The 22,330-nt window shown below is 43.6% G+C and overlaps 2 protein-coding genes across 11 annotated transcripts in view; one reads left to right on the top strand and one right to left on the bottom strand.

Moving 5' to 3' along the window:
- Positions 1 to 18,705, top strand: part of MTSS1 (MTSS I-BAR domain containing 1) — a 124,985-nt gene extending 106,280 nt beyond the window's left edge. For 2 of the 10 annotated variants that reach the window (XM_058803098.1, XM_058803175.1), the window contains 6 exons: positions 906 to 1,003; positions 2,960 to 3,170; positions 11,816 to 12,010; positions 14,037 to 14,201; positions 14,519 to 14,681; positions 15,756 to 18,705. In XM_058803098.1, the coding sequence (XP_058659081.1) occupies positions 906 to 1,003; positions 2,960 to 3,170; positions 11,816 to 12,010; positions 14,037 to 14,201; positions 14,519 to 14,681; positions 15,756 to 16,450 (1,527 nt within the window). In that variant the 3' untranslated portion in view covers positions 16,451 to 18,705. Of the gene's footprint in view, positions 1 to 905; positions 1,004 to 2,959; positions 3,171 to 10,667; positions 10,788 to 11,815; positions 12,011 to 14,036; positions 14,202 to 14,518; positions 14,682 to 15,755 lie in introns of all 10 variants that reach the window. The other 8 variants (XM_058803185.1, XM_058803137.1, XM_058803108.1 and 5 more) reach the window with 8 other exon arrangements.
- A 2,476-nt stretch (positions 18,706 to 21,181) lies between these two features.
- The window catches only part of NDUFB9 (NADH:ubiquinone oxidoreductase subunit B9), a 3,677-nt gene continuing 2,528 nt past the window's right edge, over positions 21,182 to 22,330 (bottom strand). The window contains exon 4 of the mRNA XM_058808796.1: positions 21,182 to 21,425. Within this exon, the coding sequence (XP_058664779.1) occupies positions 21,294 to 21,425 (132 nt within the window). The 3' untranslated portion in view covers positions 21,182 to 21,293. The remainder of the gene's footprint in view (positions 21,426 to 22,330) is intronic.

Here is a 22,330-nt window from a genome sequence, read left to right as displayed (position 1 = left end):
TGTGGCTTGCACCACTTTTGTGTTGTGAGGAATATTGACAACTAGTGCTTAGTGGTTTAATGTGATGCTTTGTAGAAGCTTTTCAGCAGCAAGGTCATTTTTAACATGAGAAATTTAGAAAAAAAAACTATCTTGTTGTGACAATTTGTTTTCAGGGGCTGAGTGCCCCTAAAATATTTGGTGAGATCAGAATGAAGTAATAGCAGTAACACTTTAAGGGGTATGAAGATGCCCAATTTCTGTGGAGAGTGTTTGAGAAATGAGTGTCATCTCTTTGCCCTATGTTTGAGCATCCCTCTGTTTTTGTAGTCACAAACTTGCTGGGCTTGTGAAGCTTGATGGAGTCTAACATTTGAGCATTTTTCCTTGCTGTCCTTAAAATGCATAGGAAAATGTGTGTCATTAAATGAGTCCAAGCAGGACATTTGTCTGCAATCCTGCTGTGTGAACTCAGCTTTTTTGTCATTCTTTGTAATCACCTTATCATTGACCTAGAAGTGTAAAGCTGTGTTGTGGTTGAATACTGAATACAGTACTTCAGCTCAAAGGCTGTAATAATTTTTTTAAGTCAAAACAAACAAAACAAAAGAAACAAAACCCAGAAAAGCTTCCTTAATGCAAAAAATAAATCTCCAATTTACTTTCTAAAAGTTTTTTTTTTTCCATTCAGATCTGAACTTTCTTTCTGTGGTGGCAGCCTTAGTGTTGAAGTATGCTAAGAGCAGGAAAGCCAAGGATGAAACTGACTCACCTGTGTGATACAGCATAATTTTGAAAGGGAACTGAGACTCAATTGGCACTGAAAGTTTGTGGCAGGGATGAAAGCTGTATGACAATCAGATGCTTTCTTTTAATAGGGTGAATTTTTTTCCACATCCTTGATGCTATTGATTATCTTTCATCAGGTAATTTTAGATTTGAAAGGTTCTGATTACAGCTGGTCTTACCAGACTCCTCCATCCTCTCCCAGTACTACAATGTCCAGAAAATCTAGTGTTTGCAGGTAAGTTAATTGGTAATATGTATTTTTAACCTGTTTGGGGGCAAAGGGAGGCAAGTTCAGACTGTGACATGGATTTGTATACATTCTTATATCTTAAATAGCAAGTCTGAGTGCAACAGTCCCTCATGGTCTTTACTCATTTAAGTATGTGCTGGGGATATTAAAAAGGATGGGCATGACTGAACAACTTTTGAACTCAACACAACTTGAAGATGCTTTTGATTCAGTTCTCTTGAATCCACTTTGGATCAAAGAGCAGATTGTACTGATCTAAACTCTTGAGATTGTCCATTCATGATTTCCTTTTCTGTTTTTCATGTGATGACTTTTTAGATTATTCTAAGTAGCTGTTACTAATCAGTAAGTTAAACTATTTGAAAAGGGGAAAAACATCCTTGACAATTGCCCTATCAATCTGGTAGATGGAAATGCTTTTTTGATACAAGTTTTTTTGACTGTTTAATGCTGTCTAATGCTGTCCTGAAATATGTTGAAACACTGGATTCTGTCTATGCTTTCTCTGTAAAAACTGTTTTCTCTCATAAAACAGTTTATTAGCATGTTGCCCCCATATCCTAGTGTCCACATTTACTCTTTCCTTTTACTGAAAAGGAAGATCCCCTGTTGTGTATTCTCCTCAACACCTCTCCAGCTGCTCTCAGATGATTACCTTTCAGTTTGCTTTATGAGCTATGTACTGCAGGTTCCCTGTGTATGAGCAAAGTTACCTACAGCATGTCAGAGCAAGTGAACACTTCTATGCACCTACTTGTCTCTGCATGCAGATATATATAAAAAAGTCAGTATTTTATATATATATGTGAAAATGTGTATATTTAGAGCAATGAGCACAGGCTTAAAGATGCAATATCCTGAAGGTATAAAAGAAAATGGCAAAAAAACCCCAAAAATTCATCATCTCTTCCTAATCAAATTCATCTTCTTGTATGGTAAAACCTGTATGGCACAGCGTGATGTGTGTGGGTAAAACAAAGCAGAGCTCCTCCTGCTCTGCTCCCTGCTGACTTGCAGGGTGTGTGTAGGTGGTGTTGGTGCACAGGAGGTGCAGCCTCACCTGTGCATCCTTTAGAGCCATCCTCAGGCCAGGCTGCTGCCAGTGCAGCAGGGAGCTGCCATCAGATTGGTGCATCCTGCTAGTCCTGCTCAGCCACCCCAGCAGGAAATTCCCAAGCTCCCACATTGTGGCTGGTGTGTGTGGATTCTGAGGATTACAAATCAGTCTCTTCCTTTGAAAAATTACTTTGGTTTGTTTTAATGGATATTAATTTTGGGGTTTCATTCTCTGGTTGTCCTTGTTACTGACTAAAGCTCCATACCCAGTGGCTTGGCTTCACTCCATGTGCTGTCATGTGTTTTTATCTGGTTGGAAGCCTTCAAGTGAGCAAAATGTGTCCCAGGTACTCTGAAGTGTGGGGGTTTGGTGATGCTTTCAGAAGTCTCACACTGTCCTGCTGGCTGTCTGCAGCAGCATGCCCAGAGGCAGACTTTTAGATGAACTCCAGTGTCTTTGGTCCCCCAGCTAGAAATCCCATTGACAGTCTGGTCCAGCTGTGAGTCAGAAATAGGAGAGAACCATCAGCAGACACTTTCTGAGCAAGTGCCGTGCTCAGGGAGGGCATGTAGCAACTCCTTCATCCCTAACCTGAGTTTGAAGTCTGAGTGGTCAAGATTTGATCATTTGAATGACACTCAAGTTAAAATGCCATTTTCTGTCTGGTCACCAGGGATACTGCAGCTGCTTATGGTTCTTCACTGATATATATGTGCATATATATATATATATTTAATTTGTCAACATTTTTCTTTTCCGGTTTATGCTGCCTGTTGCTAGAGACATGTGGAATGTTAATTGTACTGTATATGGGTCTCTCCCCACCCCACCCTTGTGTCCTTTCCTCTCCCCTTTCCTTTCTGTGTTCCTTTTGTCTCTCACAGCAGTCTGAACAGCGTTAACAGTAGTGATTCCCGCTCCAGTGGCTCGCACTCGCACTCACCTAGTTCACACTATCGCTATCGCAGCTCCAATCTGCCTCAGCAGGCACCCATGAGGCTGTCCAGTGTGTCCTCCCATGATTCTGGATTCATGTCCCAGGATGCTTTCCAGTCCAAATCGCCATCCCCCATGCCACCAGAGGCACCTAACCAGGTACGTGCAAGCATGAGAACACAATCCTGAGTGTGAGCTGGACTCTAACTCGGCTCACCTTTCAGGAAAAGGAGCTGGTGTGGTTTTGGGGTACCTGGAGTCAGTTTAAACATTGAGGGTAAGGGTTGTCTCAGTGCATTTCATTTATCCAAAAGTTGGGCCTCTAGCTGGAGTGATTTAAGCTGCTTTGGCATAAAAGGGATGAGTCCTTTCTGGGCTGTACAATTTTCCCTCTGGTCCTGGAAGGAGCCTAGATGCCAAACTTTGAGATAAATACCGACAACCAAGAGCACGAAGGACCCACCTTATATGAGGCAATAATATTCACTTTACCCACTGAATTTAGCAGTTAATATCCTGAACAGGTTGCAAGTGGTTAATATTCTGGTGGCTCTTTGTTGTTTAATGGGCAAATATTGATGCCAGAACATCCTTTTGACACCTATAATACTGATGCCTTTGGCATTAGAGAGACTTCTTTAATTCCTCCTCTGCAATGGGTCTGGGATACTCTAAATGCTGCCAGCATTATCATATGGAATTTGTTTTGCCATTTTTTATGACACCCATTTCTGTGGATAGACTTGAATTTTGGACTCTCAGTTGAGGACCTTGCAGAAATAAGGTTTCTGCATGAAAAAGGGAGGTGTTATTAATTGTTTATGAAACTCATAAGAAATGAGTTTTTGTGTAGTCATATATTATAACATCCTGAAGCCAGTCACAGAGAGGATTTCCCTACAAATATAAGCAAACTTCCCTGAGCATTTTTGGATCTGCAGAAGGAAACTGCTACTGTTTGTTCATGGCATCCTTCCTCTAAAATCTCACTGGCCATCTGCAGGCAGAGATTGGCAATGCTCTGTGGCCTGTATCTTTCAGCACCTGAATTCTCTTTGCTGTTTTTTGAGGTTTTTTTTTTAAGAAATCATACAGCAACTGTAATATTTTAATCAAGGCTGAATTGCCTTCTCACATTATAAATCCCCTTGAAAATTTTACTTACAAATTGGAAATGACCTAGTATCCTTGTTGAGTACTACTTACTTTAATCTACCCTAAGGTCACTGGAGAAAAACTATCTTTTACTTCAAAAATGTAGTTGCACTCCTTTTTACATGTTGGGGAGTAGGTAGTTTTAGGCATGGTTGGGAGCGTTAATCCTCATAGTCAGCAAGTGTTAGTGGTTATCAAGTGTCACCTGCCCATGGAAACTACCCTAGACCACCTTTGACAGCACACAGACCTTTGCCTTTTGCAGAACATTTACTAAGTAGTACCCTTAGGGAAATTTTTGAAGTATCATCCAAAAAACACTGGTTCATTTAGGCTTGGAACACTTTCTCAAGGGAAACTCAATGGTTTTAAAATTTATTTCCTTCTTTCATTTTAATAGAAATGCTTTCTTTTCAAATGATACCTCTTCTGTCCCCAGTCTGGACACAGCAGCTTTTTTTTTATAGATGACATCCTGAAGAACTTTGTGCACACTAATAAAATGAATGTTTTGTTTAGATTGGCTATGGCTAACCTAAGTGAAATGCAAAAAAGTAAATGAGCAATAATAAAGTAAACTGGAATAGTAACAAGGTAAGGAAGTTGACTTTTAAGATACGTACATCAGTTGCACATGCTAGCATCATCTTTGGTTTTCATAGTATCCACTGCACCTGCATAAAAGGGCAGTAATCCACATGATGATGCTGTGTTTGCAGACAAGGATGTAAATTTGCAATTGCTCTTAGCATGAAAAAAACCAACACCTCTCTTTGCAAATTCCCCTGTTAAGCAGAGGAGAGAACTTAGGCTGGTGTCAGGTGGCAGAACATCCTGAAAGCCGATGGGAGTCACTCTGATTTACACCAGCTAAGTTCATATGCTTTCACTTCATTTTAGAAATTCTCCATAAAGTTGCAAACTGATCCAAGCATCCCTTGAGCTTTTCATGAGCTGTAGAAGGCTGCAGCAGTGTGACAAGTGTAGTGTGTTGGTATAACAAATAGGTATGTGCTCTGTATGTCTCTGGCTCTGTTTACCTTTACACAGAGGAAAAGGTAACAGATCATTGCCTGGCTGCTTCATCTTTGCTTAAGTGTCTTGCTTTGTATGTTCAGCACTAAGTAAAGTGTGTGTGTTGTGCTGACAGGTGACTGACTGTGAGCTGAGCAGGAGCTGTTCAGTGGGCAGCATCACCCGTGTTGTGTGTCTCTAACCAACTGACAGATCTCCTGGGGCTGTGCTTGGTGCTGGGTGGGAGGAGGCTGCTGCTCTTTCTCAAGCACTGATGACATTGTTTCTGGTAGTGACACTGAGAAGGCAGAAAAGCAAGCTCTGGAATGAGCAAGGGAGAATAAAAGCTGTATATTTTGTGCAGGTGGACACTTTGATGGTGTTTGCTAGCTACATGCTGTGGCATATGTTGGATCAACAAAGCCTTTTTTCATTTAATAATGAGTTTTAGAAAAAAAAATAGAAGGGGGCCATGTATAATTCCATATTATAGGAATGTGAATATATGAGTTCTGTGAAGCTGTTATGTATATAAGCTTGCCTATATTTTAGGCAAGCAAGTGTCACTGAAAACTAAATTGAATTTCCTCAAAATCACAGGTGGGGGGTGGGGAGTTGGTGGGAGTCTCAAACAAAGAGTAACTGGAGATTGAAACAAGATACAGGCCATACCAGAGGAGAGATGTCTGACAAAATGAAGATTGCTTTCCAGCCTGTAGTTGGTAGTAAGAGCAGTAAGTGTTTACTGTTACCACACTTAGCATAGAGGATAGGAAAAAGGGCAATTGCAAAACCAGACTGCTCTTTCACCGTGTGTGAGCAGCACCTCTCTGCAGTTGCTGGGAGTAAAAGTTAGCCTGTAGCACATGGCTGTACATGAGGGAAGGTCACTGTAAAAGGCTTTAATCCTCATTAAAGGGGCACATTTGGGTGTAGCTTAACAGCTGGAAAGGCATCACAGGTCTCTTTCTGGAGTGGAACAGTTTCTTTAAATGCCAGGTGTAAGGTCAGGCATGGCCAGCACTGCCCATGACACTCAGTGACCTCGTACAGAGCCCTTCTGGCAGAGCTGCTGGAAGCACAGAGTGGCTCCTGGATGGGCTGCTGCTGCTAAACCCACACCTTGCCCTGTGTGCAGACAAACTGAGGCCTGGGAGTGTCTGTGATCACATAGTGTTATAGTTGAGTGATGTTTGATCCAGGGCATGATAATTGTAGGATCCGCTGGATTAGAAGTGAGCATGTGGGGAAGCACTTACACAGTTGGATTTTACAGGCTCCTTGTGACTTCATGGAGATGAAAGCAAAGGGAGAGAAAGAAGCAGATGAAGATAAAAATGTTGATGTTCTGTCAGACAGCAGAGAGATAAGTCTTAATTGTTAGAATGATCTGGAAAGCACTTTCCCTTAACAGTGAAGTAGAGGGAAACTGGATGTAAAGTTGCTTCTGCATGTACAGGTTATAAAGCTGGAAAGAGTCTGCTTTTGAGTAGATTCCATTGCTTGAAATAGCTGCAAGTGAAAATAGGGGAAATATATGGTTACAGCTGTTCAGTTTTCCATTTAAATTAAGAAATGCTTCCAAATCAGACCTGAAAAGAAACCCCAAAACAGAAAAAAAAACCCACCAAAAGCAAACAAACAAAACAAAAACCAAAAATCAAGTTCAAACTGAAACACATCTGTAACTTATCGCCAGATATTTGTTTCTTCTAAAATTCCTTTTCTAAGTTGCTTCGCAATAGTTTGTTCCTGACTAGAAAAATACAGAGATATTTATCTAGAGTCAGCAGAGGCAGATTCCTGGAAATTAGACAAATTCAGGAGGTGACCTTGAGTCAGTATCCAGAGCTTTTCTGAAAGAAGCTGAGCCCATCTCCCACTGGCTCTAGAGGGACACTGGACCACGCTCATCATTGGGATTTGGTCTCCTGGGAAACTCTTGTCCAGGAATCTCTGTGTCCTGTTTGAGAATGGGAGAGGGTTAAGAAAGCAATGCCATGGTTGAGTGAAAACATAGCAAACAAAGGATGCAAGTAATCCAAGATAACCATGGTCCTTTTATAGGTTAGTAGGAGAGCAGATGGAAAATAAAATTGTACAGTCCAGTAGCTCAGAAAATCTTTATTTTATATCCCTGCTGGCACTTATACATACCACACCAAGCAGTGGGACACTATCTATGGCTCATCTGAGAGACCAGAGACCAAGCTACACTTGTACAAATGTACATTTGGGGCACTGCTTGTCACTGCAGAGCATAAAGTTTAGCTTTATACTGTTAATTTTAAGCTTTTCCTCAGAAGAGATAATTTTAGAACAGAGCAGAACTGCCATTATTGCAGCTGTGGGAAAAAAACAGCTAAAATGGAAGAACTGATTTAAAAAACTATTCCAACAAAACAGTTATTTTAAAAAATGAATCTACTAAAGCAAAGTGAAAAAGGTCTGATAGTCAAATTTCTCACAGCATGGGCTTGGGAGTAGAAATTGCTCTGCCCTTTGTGTGTGCTCCCAGGAGTGGGTGTGCCAAGGCTTGTGCATCCTGAACAAGCACTCCAAAGTCTGGAGGCTCCTTGCCCCAGCAGCAGTTGTGCAGTTTCTGTTTTCAGCCCCTCATGTACTTTATGGTAGGAAGGGAAGTCTGTGTTTCCCACACCTGGGTGCAGCCATTCAGGACTGGCTCTCCAGTCTGATCCAAACATCCTTTGACCTGCTGCCAGTCATGTTTTCCTTATGCTTTTCCTTCAGGAGTTCAGTATTCTTCTGCCTCCCCCTCCATTGTTGGAATCCTTTTTTAGCAAGACCAGAGATTCCCTTCCTCTGTGCCTTGCAAGTTTCTGAAGATGAGGGGACCCTGTTTCTGTACCACCACCTCTTGCATTTCCATGGGGATGTTTTCCCCATGGCATCTTGGTTCAGCCTCTGTCCAGCTTTTCTTGCTGAAAATGGACACACTGAATTAGTGGGAGAGTCCTTTTTGTCATCTTTTTTTCACCTTGGAGGAATCATTTTATTGCAAAAACAAGTTCACCAAATCCAGTCTTTTTTTTTCTGCCAATACTTTGCATCTTCAGAATCTGCATTTTTGACCTTTTTAGCAGCATCTTTGTTGGTAATAAATCTCATTTATGAGCTCTCTCTACCATTACTTTAAAAAACATTGTGAAATTTCTGTCTTGTAAACACAAACAGTGTATTAAATGTAAATTACAGATTCTTACTTGTCACCCTGTGGCATCTGTAGAAAACAAGGTAGCATGGGAGATGCCATGCTTGGCACTCAGACCCTTCCTATCTCTCTTGCCATGTGCAGAGCATGCAGACCCTGGAGGGTCATTCAGGCCATAAGTAGGAGGTTTCAGAAAGTATTTTCTGTAATTGCATTTTTCTGTCTTGTTTTTTTTTTTTCTGGTTAAACCATAACAGTAGTGTGAGTATTCTCCTGAGGCTTCTTTTGCTGAGGTACCTGGAATGTCAGGCAGAACTCTGGAGTTTAGTGTAAAAGCTAGTTTTCTATGATGTATTTTTCTCTAGGGATAGAGGCAATAGTCTCATCTCCATGGTTATGACTGATGGCAGAGTCAACTGCAGCTTATCTTAATCAGTATTCTTATTTTTAGAGGCTTTTTTCCTGTAAAAGGAGTTGCATTAAATCAAGAATGTGACAAGTTCCACTAAATATCATGCCAGTGCATCATCAGGTACACCCCTTTCACTGCTGTCCTTAACAGCTCTGTGTCATTTGTTGCTGTTCCCTCTGATTGCACCTTCACCTCAACTCTTCTTGCACTTTCTATACAAGCCTTGTTAGCTGAGCAGAGTTGTACCCTAAGCACATTTGACAGGTCACCTTCAGATCATCTCAAGTCAGCATAGGCTGGCATGAGTGTTATTTCTATAAAATACTCCATCATTCTACATGCTTTTTAAAATTTTAGCAGCCTTTGCAAACTTTCACTGAAATCCCAGTTTACCAGTAAGCTCAAGATGCTGATACTGTGTTGACTTCTCAGCTGCCCCAGCAGCCTTCACCAAAATCCTTATGGTGACAGTGTTCCATCCTGGAAGAGCTACATTTCCTTCTCCCCAGGTGCTGGCTGTAATTACCTATCTGTAGCTCCTGGTGAGCAGTGAGACAACTTGTGGGTTTTAGGAGAAGTTACTCCCCTACACTGCCTCATACCCAGCTGTCCTTCTATTGTAAACTCACCCCAGATCTTACCTAAGGTTAACTGGGGAATTTTACTGCAGGTGAGATTTCCCTTCCTCTGCATCCTTGAAATCACTGTCTTCAGTACACAAACTGGATACAACAGCACATTCTCTCTGCTGTCATAAAGCACCTTAGGTAGACTCGTTTCACAGGTCCTTGGCTACTAAAGGGTGAATTGGTCTTGCTAGTGTTGAATTTCTGAGAGTGAATAGAGAGCTCAGTACTGCCCTGACAACTCTGCCAGTGTTTGTGACCATGTCCAAGCTCTCAGTTGGACCTGGACGCACATCCCCACAGAGCAGGATGCCACTTCCAAGGGGGAGATGTGGAATAGCATTGTAGTTGGTAAAATGGTTCATGTGATTATTCCCCTTGGCCTTTGAATTAGATGCTGTTGTAGAGGTCTGACAGCAGCAAAGGTACATATAGGTGTGCACTGAAAATTGGAGAAGTTCATAGGTAGGAGCAAAATGTTTGATGTGTTCAGTGGACACTGCATTTTCCTTTCCGTCCAAGTCCCTGGTATTTTCTGCCTCAGCAGTTGGGAGAAGGCAGGTGGCAAGCACATGCCAGCACTTGTGCCCTCAGCAGAGTGCATGTACCTTCCTGCTGGCTGCTGGGCAGGAGGGTTTGAGTCAGAGTGCTTTTGGTGTATGCATCCTACCTGCAGAGGCACATGCATACAGGTCATGCACTTTGGAAACCTCCAATTTTGGTAAGTATCTCTTCTTTCTCTGTTCCATAATACTTGAACTCAGATGAGCTTTTCACAAGCACTTTTGCAGATCAGAATGTACGAGAACTTGTGAATGTGACGTTTGCTACTCCATGTTTTAAATCTAAACTTGTGTCTTTGAAGTACTGATGATCTGCTTTTCTGTATAAATCAGTTGTCTCAGTATATTGCATGTTTGGACCACAGGTGCCCTCAGGTCCCTCAGCTTCTTGCTCTGAGACAGCAGCAGAATTGAGATGCTGAAATTGCAATGAGGAGTTGAGGTCTCTGCCTCAATTCCCTCATTCCTAAGCAGTGTGGCAAGTTCTCGCATTAAGCAAGTGGCTTCTTTTTTTTCATAGATTTCATGAACATTAGCAGTAGTTTTGAGCAGTTTCTAATTGATCTTTAAAATCCTAACCCTTTGCTTCTCTCATCCTTCCCTCTCCTGTGTGTCTCTGTGTATGTGCTTTTTGTCTTTTTGTTTGTGATTTTTTTTCTTTTCTGGTGGCTTGTGTCTCCCTTCCCTGCATTGCGGTGCTGTTTTATGCTGCAGAACTCGTCCAGCTCTGCCTCTTCAGAAGCCTCTGAAACCTGCCAGTCAGTGAGCGAGTGCAGTTCCCCCACCTCAGTCAGCTCAGGCTCCACCATGGGGGCTTGGGCCTCCACAGATAAGGTGAAAAACTTCATCTCCAAGACATACAAACCTACTAGCTCGTTATCCAAACCCTGCAACATTTCGACAAAACCTCCATGCGTGGGATGCAGCCAGGATTCCTCTTTGTGGGGATGAGACCAGGAACTGCTGCACACTCCCTAAGGAGTCAATATGTTTGAATAAAAACCACAATTGCCATTGAACTAGCTACTGGGAGAAGCTACAAATTGGGCATTTTACAAAGGTCATTTTCTAAGAAAAGGTCATTTTCCAACTTTTCTACTCAAAGAGATTGTTGAATGCTGCCCACACCCAGCTGGTTGCTTGACAAAAAGCGCCTTGCCCAGGTTGTGCTGTTTGTAGCTTCTCCCATCCTCTCCCATTAGGTAGCATACCTTACACTGATTAATGGTTGTTTTTGGTTTTTTTACCAAAAAGGAAAGCAAAATACATATGGTTGGAATAAATTACATGGGATACTCTACTAAATTACATGGGAGACTCTAAATTGGGGGAGGAAGTGATAGCAGTCTCCTTTCTCATCTGGTAAATCCTTGCTGTTGGATTTTGTTGTTTTGTTCTTCCATATCATCACACAGCCAGAACATGTCATGTTTGAAGGCTTTATGCTTTTCCTCTCTGTCCAGCTACACTACAGACTAAATACCACAAATACAAATGCCTTCAGGTTTGGAAAAGTTTTGTTTCTATGTCCAGAGTCTGCAGGGTACCTAAATTGCAAAGGCTTTTTCACAGTGTGCTGCTTTCATGGACAGAAGGAAAAGCTGCTCAGCCTGGAGACAATGACTGCTAGATTGATGCCTGAAATTTGTTATAGATAACAGTTTTCAGGTGATCTCACTTTTCACAAGCATTGTATCAATTTTCTGTTTTTTATTTGCAGCAAATTGAAGAATTTCCTTTCTTTTGTTTTAAGATACAGAGATCTTTCTCCCTAGAGCATCAGTCACAGTGTATTTTCGTGTTCATCCTGTTTATATTAATTTCTCTGTTTTTGTTTTTTTTTTTATTTGTTTCATTTCCAGTTGTCTAATGGGTTTTATCACTGTAGTTTATCAAGTGACCCATCCGTAGCTTCAGTTGGTGCAGGTCCTTTCCCTCATTTCCCGCCTGTCTCCCGCGCGTGGACTCGGGCTCCCTCAGCCCTCCTTCCAGACTACGTTCATTATTACACCATTGGGCCAGGCATGTTGCCATCATCTAAGATCCCTAGCTGGAAGGTTTGTGTTCCTTTTGTTGTGGCAGTCCTCACTTCTCATCCCAACAGCATGCACACAGCAGTTGTTGCTCCCTTTCGGTCCGTGTAATTCCTGGGTGATTTGCTCTGTTTGATATCACTCTGAATGGGCACTGCATGGTGAAAATCACACCTAAAATCTGGTTGTGGGTATTTCTGAATGACCTTGTGCATTCTGGCACCAACTGAAACATGCCAAAGCTGACAAAATCTAGGTAGGAAGGAATAATTTAGCTCTGAAACATTGGTGAAACACCTGGGCTCTATTTAGGGGGGAAAAAAGCTTATTTAGCATGGTCAAAACGCTCGCTTGAGCATGAAGGGCATCCAGTTGTTTCAGTGGGACCATACATTGGACACCCTGATGTTCTCCCTGTGGCTGTAGGCAGGCCTACTCTCCTAGATCCAGCTGGAGTGGTTTAAGAAGGTGCTCATGTAAACCCAAGTAGTGACTGAAGCTTTACTGCCACAGCCTGGATGTGCTCACCTAGCTTGTTTTGCTCTCTTGGGGACAATACCAAAAATGAGTGCAGTATCTTCTCTCAGTTGCTCCAGCTGGATCTGCAGGGATTTTACTTGGCATCAAAACATGTCTGCTCTGCTAGAGCCTGAAAGTTCATCCCTGCCAGGTGGTTCCCCTGGGAGACTCTGCCCTAGAGCAAAGGGAAAAGGTCTCTTGTCTGTTGCTCTGGATCCTCAGCAAGGCTGAAGTGCTGTCAGCAGTAGCTATGCAGATTTTAAGTGCCTGTGGATGGTTATGTAATACTGCATATGCACCACAGGACCTATGTATACACATCTAAATTGAGATAACTTGTTACAGATGCCCCAACTCTCTCTCCAGCAGCTGGAGACTGTTGGGATACATTCAGAGTGGCCACAGTTCTCCTGGGGCTTCAGGGTCCTTTGTTGTGTCTGCTAGAAGCTCTTTGCCAATATATTTCACAACAAAACATTTTGAGAGCAGAGACACAGCTGTGAAGGCAAAGCAGAGTTTCACATGAGTTAACAAAACCAATACCTGTTTGTCCAAGGAGTCTGTCAGTTCAGCAGCCTTGCACTTCTGGTTTCTTGGACTGAGACACCTCAAGAAACCCACAATGTGGTCTTGGTCCATCATTAATTGTCCATCAGAAGGCTGTGGGAGGCTGCCCAGCAGGCAGCTGGGAGGGTGTGGGGCCCATTCTCACGCACTAGTTGTTCCTTTCATTTTTAAAGCAGCCTTTGTCTCAGTGAAGGAAAACTTTTAGGATAGGTATTGCCCCTGCAGCAGCTGGTGTTGCTGCTTAGCACTGGTTCTGCATCCCAGCACAGGGCCTGGATCAGCCAAGCTCTTTGTGTGCGTGTGGGTTCTGGACACCCTCAGGACTTTGCTTAATGGAGCCCCAAGTGAATACAGCCCTCATGGCCTGAGGAATTTCTGTTTCAAATTTAGCACCAGTAATTCAGAGTGAGGTTAGTCTTTGTTCAGTACAGACTATCATTATAAACTAGATTTCAGTTAGTAAGTAAACTGAGACATAATTCACAGTAACTTGCTCCACTAATATGTTATGAAAAATCTGTTCAAGCCTAATTTTTCAGAACTGAAGACATCTGTAACAGCATGTAATACTAGAACCTGTGTATATCTGGAACAGTTTCACCACTGATTGGACATTTATCTGTATCTTCTGCTGTGTGACAATGATTTTTATGCTTGAAATTCTGAAAATGTAGGCTTTGACACATGGAATTTCATTTAGATAAAATTATAGTATCAAAATGTTAAATACCTTCATAGAAGAACATTTAGGTAGAATGGGAAATTTAGATTCCTTTTAATAAAGGAAATAGGTTTAATAAATGAGGATTTTTAATATCCTCAAAATTAATTTCTCACCATATTCAGAAAGGCATATGCAGTTTGACACACAATCTGCTGCATTAAGATTGCCCTGTTGCATAGTTGTGCCTGTGATTGAGCCCAGCTCCTGTTGGATCTGTCCCTGACGAGCTGCTCTCCCCAGGACTGGGCCAAGCCAGGCCCGTACGATCAGCCCGTGGTGAACACGCTGCAGCGCCGCAAGGACAAGCGCGAGCCTGACGCCAGCGGAGCCGCGCCCAGCGGAGCCCCCGCCGCCCCCGAGGAGCCGCAGAGACCTCGGAGCATGACGGTGTCGGCTGCCACCAGGGTGAACTCTCATTTCACACACCCTCTTTGTGCAAAGGGAATGGCCAGGCTGGCTTTGTGTTGTGTTCATCTGGGAAGTGGTACCGGTGTGGTTGGTGGGAATCGTGCAGGCAGGAGGGATTGCACTGTTGGGCACTGACTTTCACAGAGCAGTGTACTCCAAAGAAACATCTGTTCCCATGGCCAAGCAAATGGCTGGGCTCAATCCTGTTGGATTATGATGGTGACAAGCTCTGATGGGGAGGAGAGCTAGCTAAAAGTGGGTGAAGGTGACTGACCCTTCCAGGTGTAACAAGTCTCTCTCCTGTGTGTAAGCAGCAGGGTGAGGAGATGGAGGCCTGTGAGGAGCTGGCACTTGCTCTGTCCAGAGGGCTGCAGTTGGACACCCAGAGGAGCAGTCGGGATTCCTTGCAGTGCTCCAGTGGCTACAGCACCCAGACAACGACTCCATGCTGTTCAGAGGACACGATCCCATCTCAAGGTACCCATTCAGGACATGTTCCTTTCTAGAGCATTCCCACCCTGGCCATCACACACTCATCCCATGGTGCAAGGAGCAGCTATCCCTTGCTGGCTTTGTAGTCAGCTGGTGGGGAAGGCTGGCATTGCTGTTAGGAAGATTTTTCCAGCTTGGAATGCAGCCTAGATTGATTAACTACACAGAAACCTGCACTGCTGCATAGTTTAGTGAACAATTGTATTTTCTTGTGCACTGCTTCAGTGAGTTTCAGCCTAAGGATGCCACCATTTTAAAGAGGATCCTGGAATTGTAAAATGACACTGGTATCCAATACTTCTTGGGTCCTTTCTGAGCTATTGTCTCAGCAAATGCACACTCATGAGCTGTGCTGTTTTCCATCAGCACTCTCAATCTGCTCTTGGTTTCCCTTGGTGATCTTTTATTTTCCTGCCTAAGCAGAAATGTAATTGGAAAAAGACTCCATTGGAGTCTTAGGCATTGGAGACTTAGGCATAGCTAGGAAGCTGTAGTAAGGTGTTGGGTTTTGTACCCTGTTTCAGAACCAGCAGCAAGAGAGAGACCAGGCTTGGATTTTGCAGTTCAAGCCTTGTTTCCTCAGCACTTACATGGAGAGGAAGGAACCCAGTGCAATTATTAAAGCTGAGGCTGAGTTTTCAGAGCTGACAGCTGGGATTTACTTTGTTTGCAAAATAAACAAATTTGCTGCTGAAATCACTGCTACACGGTCCCCTGAACCCACTTGCCTAATCTAAAGTACATTTTTCAAGTATTTCTATCTACAAGTGGTGGCACGTGGCTTGTAGGTTTTGGTATCTTCATGTTAGTGACAAATATGGAGCTCGTTCTTTTTCACAAGAGCCATGGGGCCCCTGCAGCTGTAGGATTGGTCTGCTGTGATGCCTTCAGGCATCAAATCTTGGTCACTGAACCTTGGACTTTCTTCCTTCTAAAGGTGGAAACTCCCTTCGTTCTTACTGACTCCAGGGTTTTTGGTTACCTGTCCGTACTTCAGACTTACTGACGTGACTCAGCTGTCTGCTCCAGCTTGATCCTAACTCTGTCTTTTGGCATCAGTTTCAGATTATGATTATTTCTCTGTGAGTGGTGACCAGGAGGCAGAACAACAGGAGTTTGACAAATCTTCCACCATCCCAAGAAACAGTGACATTAGCCAGTCCTATCGCAGAATGTTTCAAACCAAGCGTCCTGCTTCCACCGCAGGTCTGCCAACCACGCTGGGACCGGTCATGGCCACCCCCGGCGTCGCCACCATCCGACGGACGCCCTCCACCAAGCCCTCGGTCCGGCGCGGCACCATCGGCGGAGGCCCCATTCCCATCAAGACACCGGTGATCCCCGTCAAAACGCCGACCGTCCCCGATATCCCAGGGGGGCTGCCCGGTGCCCTGGCTGGGACAGAGGAGTGCCCCGAGCAGGGCCTGGAGTCCCCAGCAGCAGGAGAGGGCGGGCAGGCCGTGACTGGCGTGCCCTCGTGGAGCGGGCAGGCGGCTGTCAACCCTCCGGCGGCGTCGGGCCAGAGAGCGGGCGCCGCCGAGGAGCAGAGGCAGGCGGTGCCCGAGGCAGAGGGCGAGGAGGGCGAGCGCGATGGGCTGGGCAGCCTGGCGCCCGCGGGGCCCGCGGAGCTGGAGCCCGGCGAGCTGAGCCCCGGCGATGCCCCGCAGGGCGAGGATATGCTCAACGCCATCCGGCGCGGCGTCAAGCTGAAGAAGACGACCACGAACGATCGCTCGGCGCCTCGCATTTCCTAGGAGAGGAGAAGCTGCCAGACTGCTGAACACCGAGGAGGAACTGTGAGAAAACGAATCTGTCTCTATCCATTCCAATCTGTAATCAGTGATTTTTTTAAGATACTCGGTAACAGACGGTCTGAAAGTACTCTAAAAGAGAAAACAAATGAAAGAGCGTAGTAAGACATAATCTTCAGTGGTGTTTTAATTTGTAAATATCAATGATTTTGTTTCTGCATTTTTTTGATCTAAGTTTCACTTTTAATTTTTTCTGAAGGTGCCAAATCCCATTTACCTTTTTTATAACTCTCTTTGTAAAGTTTTAAATCATAGAAGAAAAAAAAAATTGTCGAGTAGTTAACTTCAGCAAATGAATTTAATGAAAATTTGGCTTTTTTGCAAGCTTTTGTAGAGCGCCTTGTAATAGTGAGGTTAAAAAATAGAACAATGGGACTTATTACAGTTTAAGTCAAGCTATATCGAACGGATTGTCATTTAAGTATTTAAAAAAGTTTGAAAAGCAGGAATAAAAATTGACAATAAAGCAATATATAATGCAAGGAAGAAACCTGCAGTTGGTAGAGTTATTGGGGGGTAGTGGGGGAGGGAGATGCCATCAAAATAGCAGATGCTGTTGCACAAAAGTAGCCTAGTAGGATGAATTACTAGTAGCTTCATGGTAAATGCATCAGAATAAGCCATATTGGATTGCAGTGTTTTGTTTCTGTAGGGTGTTTTAAAAACTGGGTTTTTCCACATTTCTTTTTTGACTGCACAGCAGCAACTCTCAGTCACATGCATGCAGCCTTAACTGTGTAGGCTTGGTTCTTCCACCTTCATGTTTTGTTCCGCTCATCCTTCTGCTGAATACAAACAAGGACAACAGGCTTAAGGCAGTTATAAATGTGAAAACATTTGTAAAATGCAAGCAGGGAGTTCTTAAATGTTATCTTAAATGTTATCAAAATGCCTTTTTCTGACTGTGCCCAGCAGGCTGGGCACCTTAGAAAGCCCAACTATTTTGAGAAAACACTTAAAAATTTGACAGGTAAAACCAGCTTGTGATCTAATAAACTGCGAATGTTTCTTTCCAATACAGGGGCTTGTTTTTCTTAACTTCTTTTAAATGGCAGTTGATTGGCTTTTCTTAAATACCGAAAAGAAAAGGGTTGAGGGGTGGGGGGTGGGGGGGATACTGGCTTTTTGATAATACTGGGAGTCTGACCACTGTAATCTCTTTTTTTGTACTTTTAAGTAATGTTTTTTGGAACGCTATTGATAGAATCATTAAGAGTTGGACTTTTTCCTTAAAATAAAAGTAAGTTATTGCTGCAGTACCCGTCTCCTAAAGCTGACAGAAATGTGCAGAGCCCTTGGCATGACACGTGTTCCAGTCAGACAATCCAGAAGGATGCTGTCTGCCCACCCACAGCAGACCCACATGTGGAGGGACACCAGACTTGCGGATCCGGGATTGTTCAGAAGGGCACCAATAACACACGTAAGGGGCTGCTTTCCACCACACACTGCAGATTTCTGTTGGCTCTAGACTTGCCTACATGACCTCTTATGCTTTAATACATAACTGCATTGGATGTGAAACTTCTAGTAACTGTGTAGTCACTGTGTTCTATATGACATTTTACACTGCTGTGCTTGCTAAACTTATTTTTTTGTTATGGCTTAAAAGCAAAAAAAAAAAAGCATGATTCTTAGAAAATATTAAACCTTCGTTTCTTTGAAAAACAAGCTCCTTATTACAGAATATAATAAACAGTAGTGCCTGTGGTGTAGCCCACCAATTTGATACAGTAGCTGATGCATTGTGCAAATGAGGCTTTGAGATGGTTTTTGCATAAACAAAAACTGTTAGGAGATAATCTCAATAGTTAAAAGTGTTATTTAAACCTTTGAAATAAATGGATGTAACTGTACCCAAGTACAGCTTTTCACTTGTTTAGTTCTTAAACGTTAGTATAATCAGTAAAATTTAATATAAAATGTTGCCAAATTCAATGTAGAAAGAATGTGACAAAACACTTTGGATAGTTCTATTGTTTGTGTTTTTGCATATTGTAAAAGCAGTGTCACAGCTGAAAAATAAATTGTTTCTAATGGTAAATTATTGTGGTTTAGTTGCTAGTTTGTACTGAGAGTTGACCTCTCCCTGTGCAGTTTTTTGTTCTAAACTGGTATAAATAATTGCTGTAAGTGTGTCTCCCTTCTACATTGTAATGATTGCTTAAGCCTACATTATAAATAAAGAACTGCTGAAAAACTCCTGTATTTTGCTTCTTAAAGACTTTTTGCTTCCAGAGCATTGGATATCAATGGTGGCCTTCAAGATCATAGAAGCCAGAGAGAATTAAAAACCAAGTAAATAAAATTGCATAAAGCTGTGTTGTACTGATGGGCACCAGCAGGGTAGCAGTGGAGCAGAAGTGCAGTGCTAAGGATGGAAATTCCCATTAAACAGTAACAGATGACATTTCCCTGCACCTCGCTGTTGTTACCTGGCCAGAAGCACAGATGACTTTGCATTTTTATGCATCCATCTCAGTCCAGTTCTTTAGGCCAGAGGAGGAAAATTGCTGCTGTCAACACAGCCAGAATTTATCAAGCACAACACCAGCACCATCTCCCACAGCTGCCCCGAATATTTTATTTTGTTCAGCTTTCTCAGCACTGAAGGCAGAAAGGGGAGGATGTTGTTCTCTGTTGGAGTTGCCACACAATAACCTGGTTTCTTTGCCACTGCGATGATTTCATTTTTATCTAAATGGGTCCATTTGTTACTGCACTGGGCTTATGAGGCCAGGTTCAGGTGGCAGGGGGCTACAGGAGTGGTTTCCATGAGAAGCTGCCAGAAGCTTCCCCCACATCTGCAAGAGCCAATGCCAACTCCAGGATGGACCCACCACTGGCCATGGCCGAGCCCAACAGTGATGGTGGTAACGCCACTGGGATAAAAGATTTGAGAAGGAGAAAAAAGTTGCTGTGGGACAGCAATAGCAGGTGGGGAGAGGAGTGAAAGTGTGTGAGTGAAACAGCTCTCTGTACACACAGGTTGTGAGGGAGGGACTGGAGCTACTCCAGGTGCTAGAGCAGAGATTCTCCTGCAGGTGATGCAGCTGTGCCCCTGCAGCCCATGGAGGTCCAAGGGGGAGCAAAGATCCACCTGCAGCCCATGGAGGTCCAAGGGGGAGCAGAGATCCACCTGCAGCCCATGCTGGAACAGGTGGGTGCTTAGAGAAGGCTGATAGCCCATGGAAGCCTGTGCTGGAGGCTCCTGGCAGAGCCTCTGGAGCCCTGCAGAGAGGAGCTCAGGCCCTTAGGTCAGTTTGGGTCAGCTGTCCTGAGTCATGACTGTCCCCTTCCAAGATCTTTCCCACCCTCAGTCCACTGGTGAGGGGGATGCCAAGTGGACACCCTGGATGCTGTGGAGCACTGGTGTGCTCTTAATACCTTCCCAGGACTATGAGAGCTGCTCTGTATGAAGTTAACCCATCCCATCCCAATATAGTCAGGAAGATGCTAAAGGAAAAGCCAATGTGGTTTGGCTGGAAAGGTCTCCAAAAGGATCATGGTTTGATTCCCCCTTCTCTCTGTGGCTGTATTTGAAGTACAGCTGAGCATCTTGTCTCACTCGGGTGTCAGTGCTTTGCTCAACTGTTTCAATACTGAAGGCACTTGTTCCAAGTGACAGCTCCAGCCTGAGGTGTGGCATGTGCTGAACAGCTGTGCTGGAAGAGGGCACACCTCAATCCCATCACTGCTTTTGACTAACAGCACAGAGAACAGATCCTGCTTCTTGGCAGGAATGAAAATTTCAGCTGTGGAATATGTAAAGCTATTTTTCTGGAGTTTTATTTTCAAAATTCATACCTCTTTTAGCATGCAGACTTACTGGAAAGGAGCAGATTTAAAGTTTCTAAAAATAAACCAGACTAAAGCCTTATTCCTGAGCTACATATCTTTGGTTCTTATAAAAGCTGAAGCTTTGTCATCTTTTGTTCAATTGGGGTTCAGAGAAATATTAAACTTTAGATTTAAACATAGCCATAGTCAAGTAACTACTGTAGAATGAAGTCAGATTAGGCACCCTACATCTCCTAGCCCTAAAAACAAGAAAAAGCTGAAGGGTCAGGTTTTCCTATGAGCTTTTGCTCAGTGGCTGCATTGCATCTGTTCTCTCACAGGGCAGTTACTGGAAGTGTTAGCAGAACTTCCCCTGTGTTGTACCAGTGCTTTGGGAACATGGCCAGAAGCAAACAGCCTTTTGTCCCCACTTCAGTGTGTCACACTGCCAGAACCATTTGTGACCAGGGAATGGGCACACAACAGCCACAATCCTCAGCAGCATGGTAACTGATACAGCTCAGTGGTTATCTGGGGTTCAGTTTAAGTGGGGATCAACCTTCCTCTGGTGCTCTAGAGCACTGGTATCCATGCCATGAGGAAAGCTCCATGTTGTAAGGAAAGTATCATCTTGTGAGGTTTGATATGAAAGTGAAAAATGCAGCCAAGAGCCTAAGGAGGAGGGAAGGGAGGGAAAGATCCTGCAGCAAGGTCAGAAATACCCTCACTACAAGAGCATCCAAAGTCCATATCTGCTGCTGCATCTTTAACTCCAGCTTTAACACTTTGCCTGTATTTAGTATCACATTCCAAGCCATGGGGCTGATCTGAACTGCCTGCACTAGCTGGCAGTGAAGTGTCAGTGTGTCAGAGAAGAGCAGTGTGCCAGAAAAACACCTTTTCTGTTACTTTATTTAGCTTTATTCTATTACTCTGAGGAGCAGGTGGACACTGAGGTGCCACCTGCCTGCAGCACAGACTGCTGCCACCCACACCCAAGGTGCTCTCACATGGGCTGCTCACGAGGGCGGGTGACGTGGTGCCACCACATGGGGGGCAGATGCCCTTCCTTACGAGCTGGAGGCAAAGCTTCAGTTTTTGGACCATCAGATGGAGTTTCTTCTTGTAACTGCTTAACCTAGAAGACAAGACACAGAGCTGCTTTAGCACATTAACACACACTTCCATTTTCAGTGCCCAGGCAGTGAGCAAAACAAAGAACCACTGGATCTTCTCTATTTCCACAGAGAAGAATCAATGGTAACACCTTTGGCTGACAGGTTTCACATTTCCCTACTTTAGCTTCCACTCAGTAATCACTGTAGGCTCATACTACCTAATTAAGAAGGAATATCTAGGAGCAAGAAGTGATTTACAAGAGATATTTCACTTAAAAGGTCATTATTTCCATGTAGTTCACATCTACTATGACTCTCTCAAACAGGCTGAATTGTGCTGCTTTGCAGTCACTAAGTAGGAGACTTCTGTTCCTGCACATCACCAGCAGCCCCTCACAGGCTTTCAATGCCCATTTCTTTAAGCAGCACAAGTGCTGGTTGCCTCTGTGTCAATTCCACCCAGAATGCCACATTCCATACAATCCAACTGGATCTAAGGACTGTTCTAAGAACACCAACTTCTTCCAACCAACTCTCATCAGGATGGCCCAGAAATTGTCTCAATGCCCAACTGATGACCACTGCAGCACCTTCAAAGGTGTAACCAGGAAGTGTCAGAGCTCCACAGCAGCAGAGAGGAATGTTCTGGTTGGTAGTCTCCTTTCATCCCACTTTGAATTTTTTTTGTTTTTCCCCACAAAACTGCTGTAACAGCTCTTATTAATTGACACAAGGCTGCAGGTTCAGCTTTAACAGCAAATTCCCTTCACAACCCTCCAGAAGCTGTAACAAATGTGTAGGCATTTTAGTTTGTTTCATGCTGACAAGGGCTCCAGCACTCAAGAGTCTGACTGAGACTGCAGCAGGCACTCAGTAATTTTTCCAAGAACACATCTGTACCACACAGGATACCTGTGTGCTAAAG

Source organism: Ammospiza caudacuta, chromosome 1 (assembly GCF_027887145.1).
Source record: "Ammospiza caudacuta isolate bAmmCau1 chromosome 1, bAmmCau1.pri, whole genome shotgun sequence".
Classification (NCBI taxonomy): Eukaryota; Metazoa; Chordata; class Aves; order Passeriformes; family Passerellidae; genus Ammospiza; species Ammospiza caudacuta.
The sequence above is the reverse complement of the archived record's forward strand: the minus strand, read 5'-3'. Positions and strand labels throughout refer to the sequence as shown.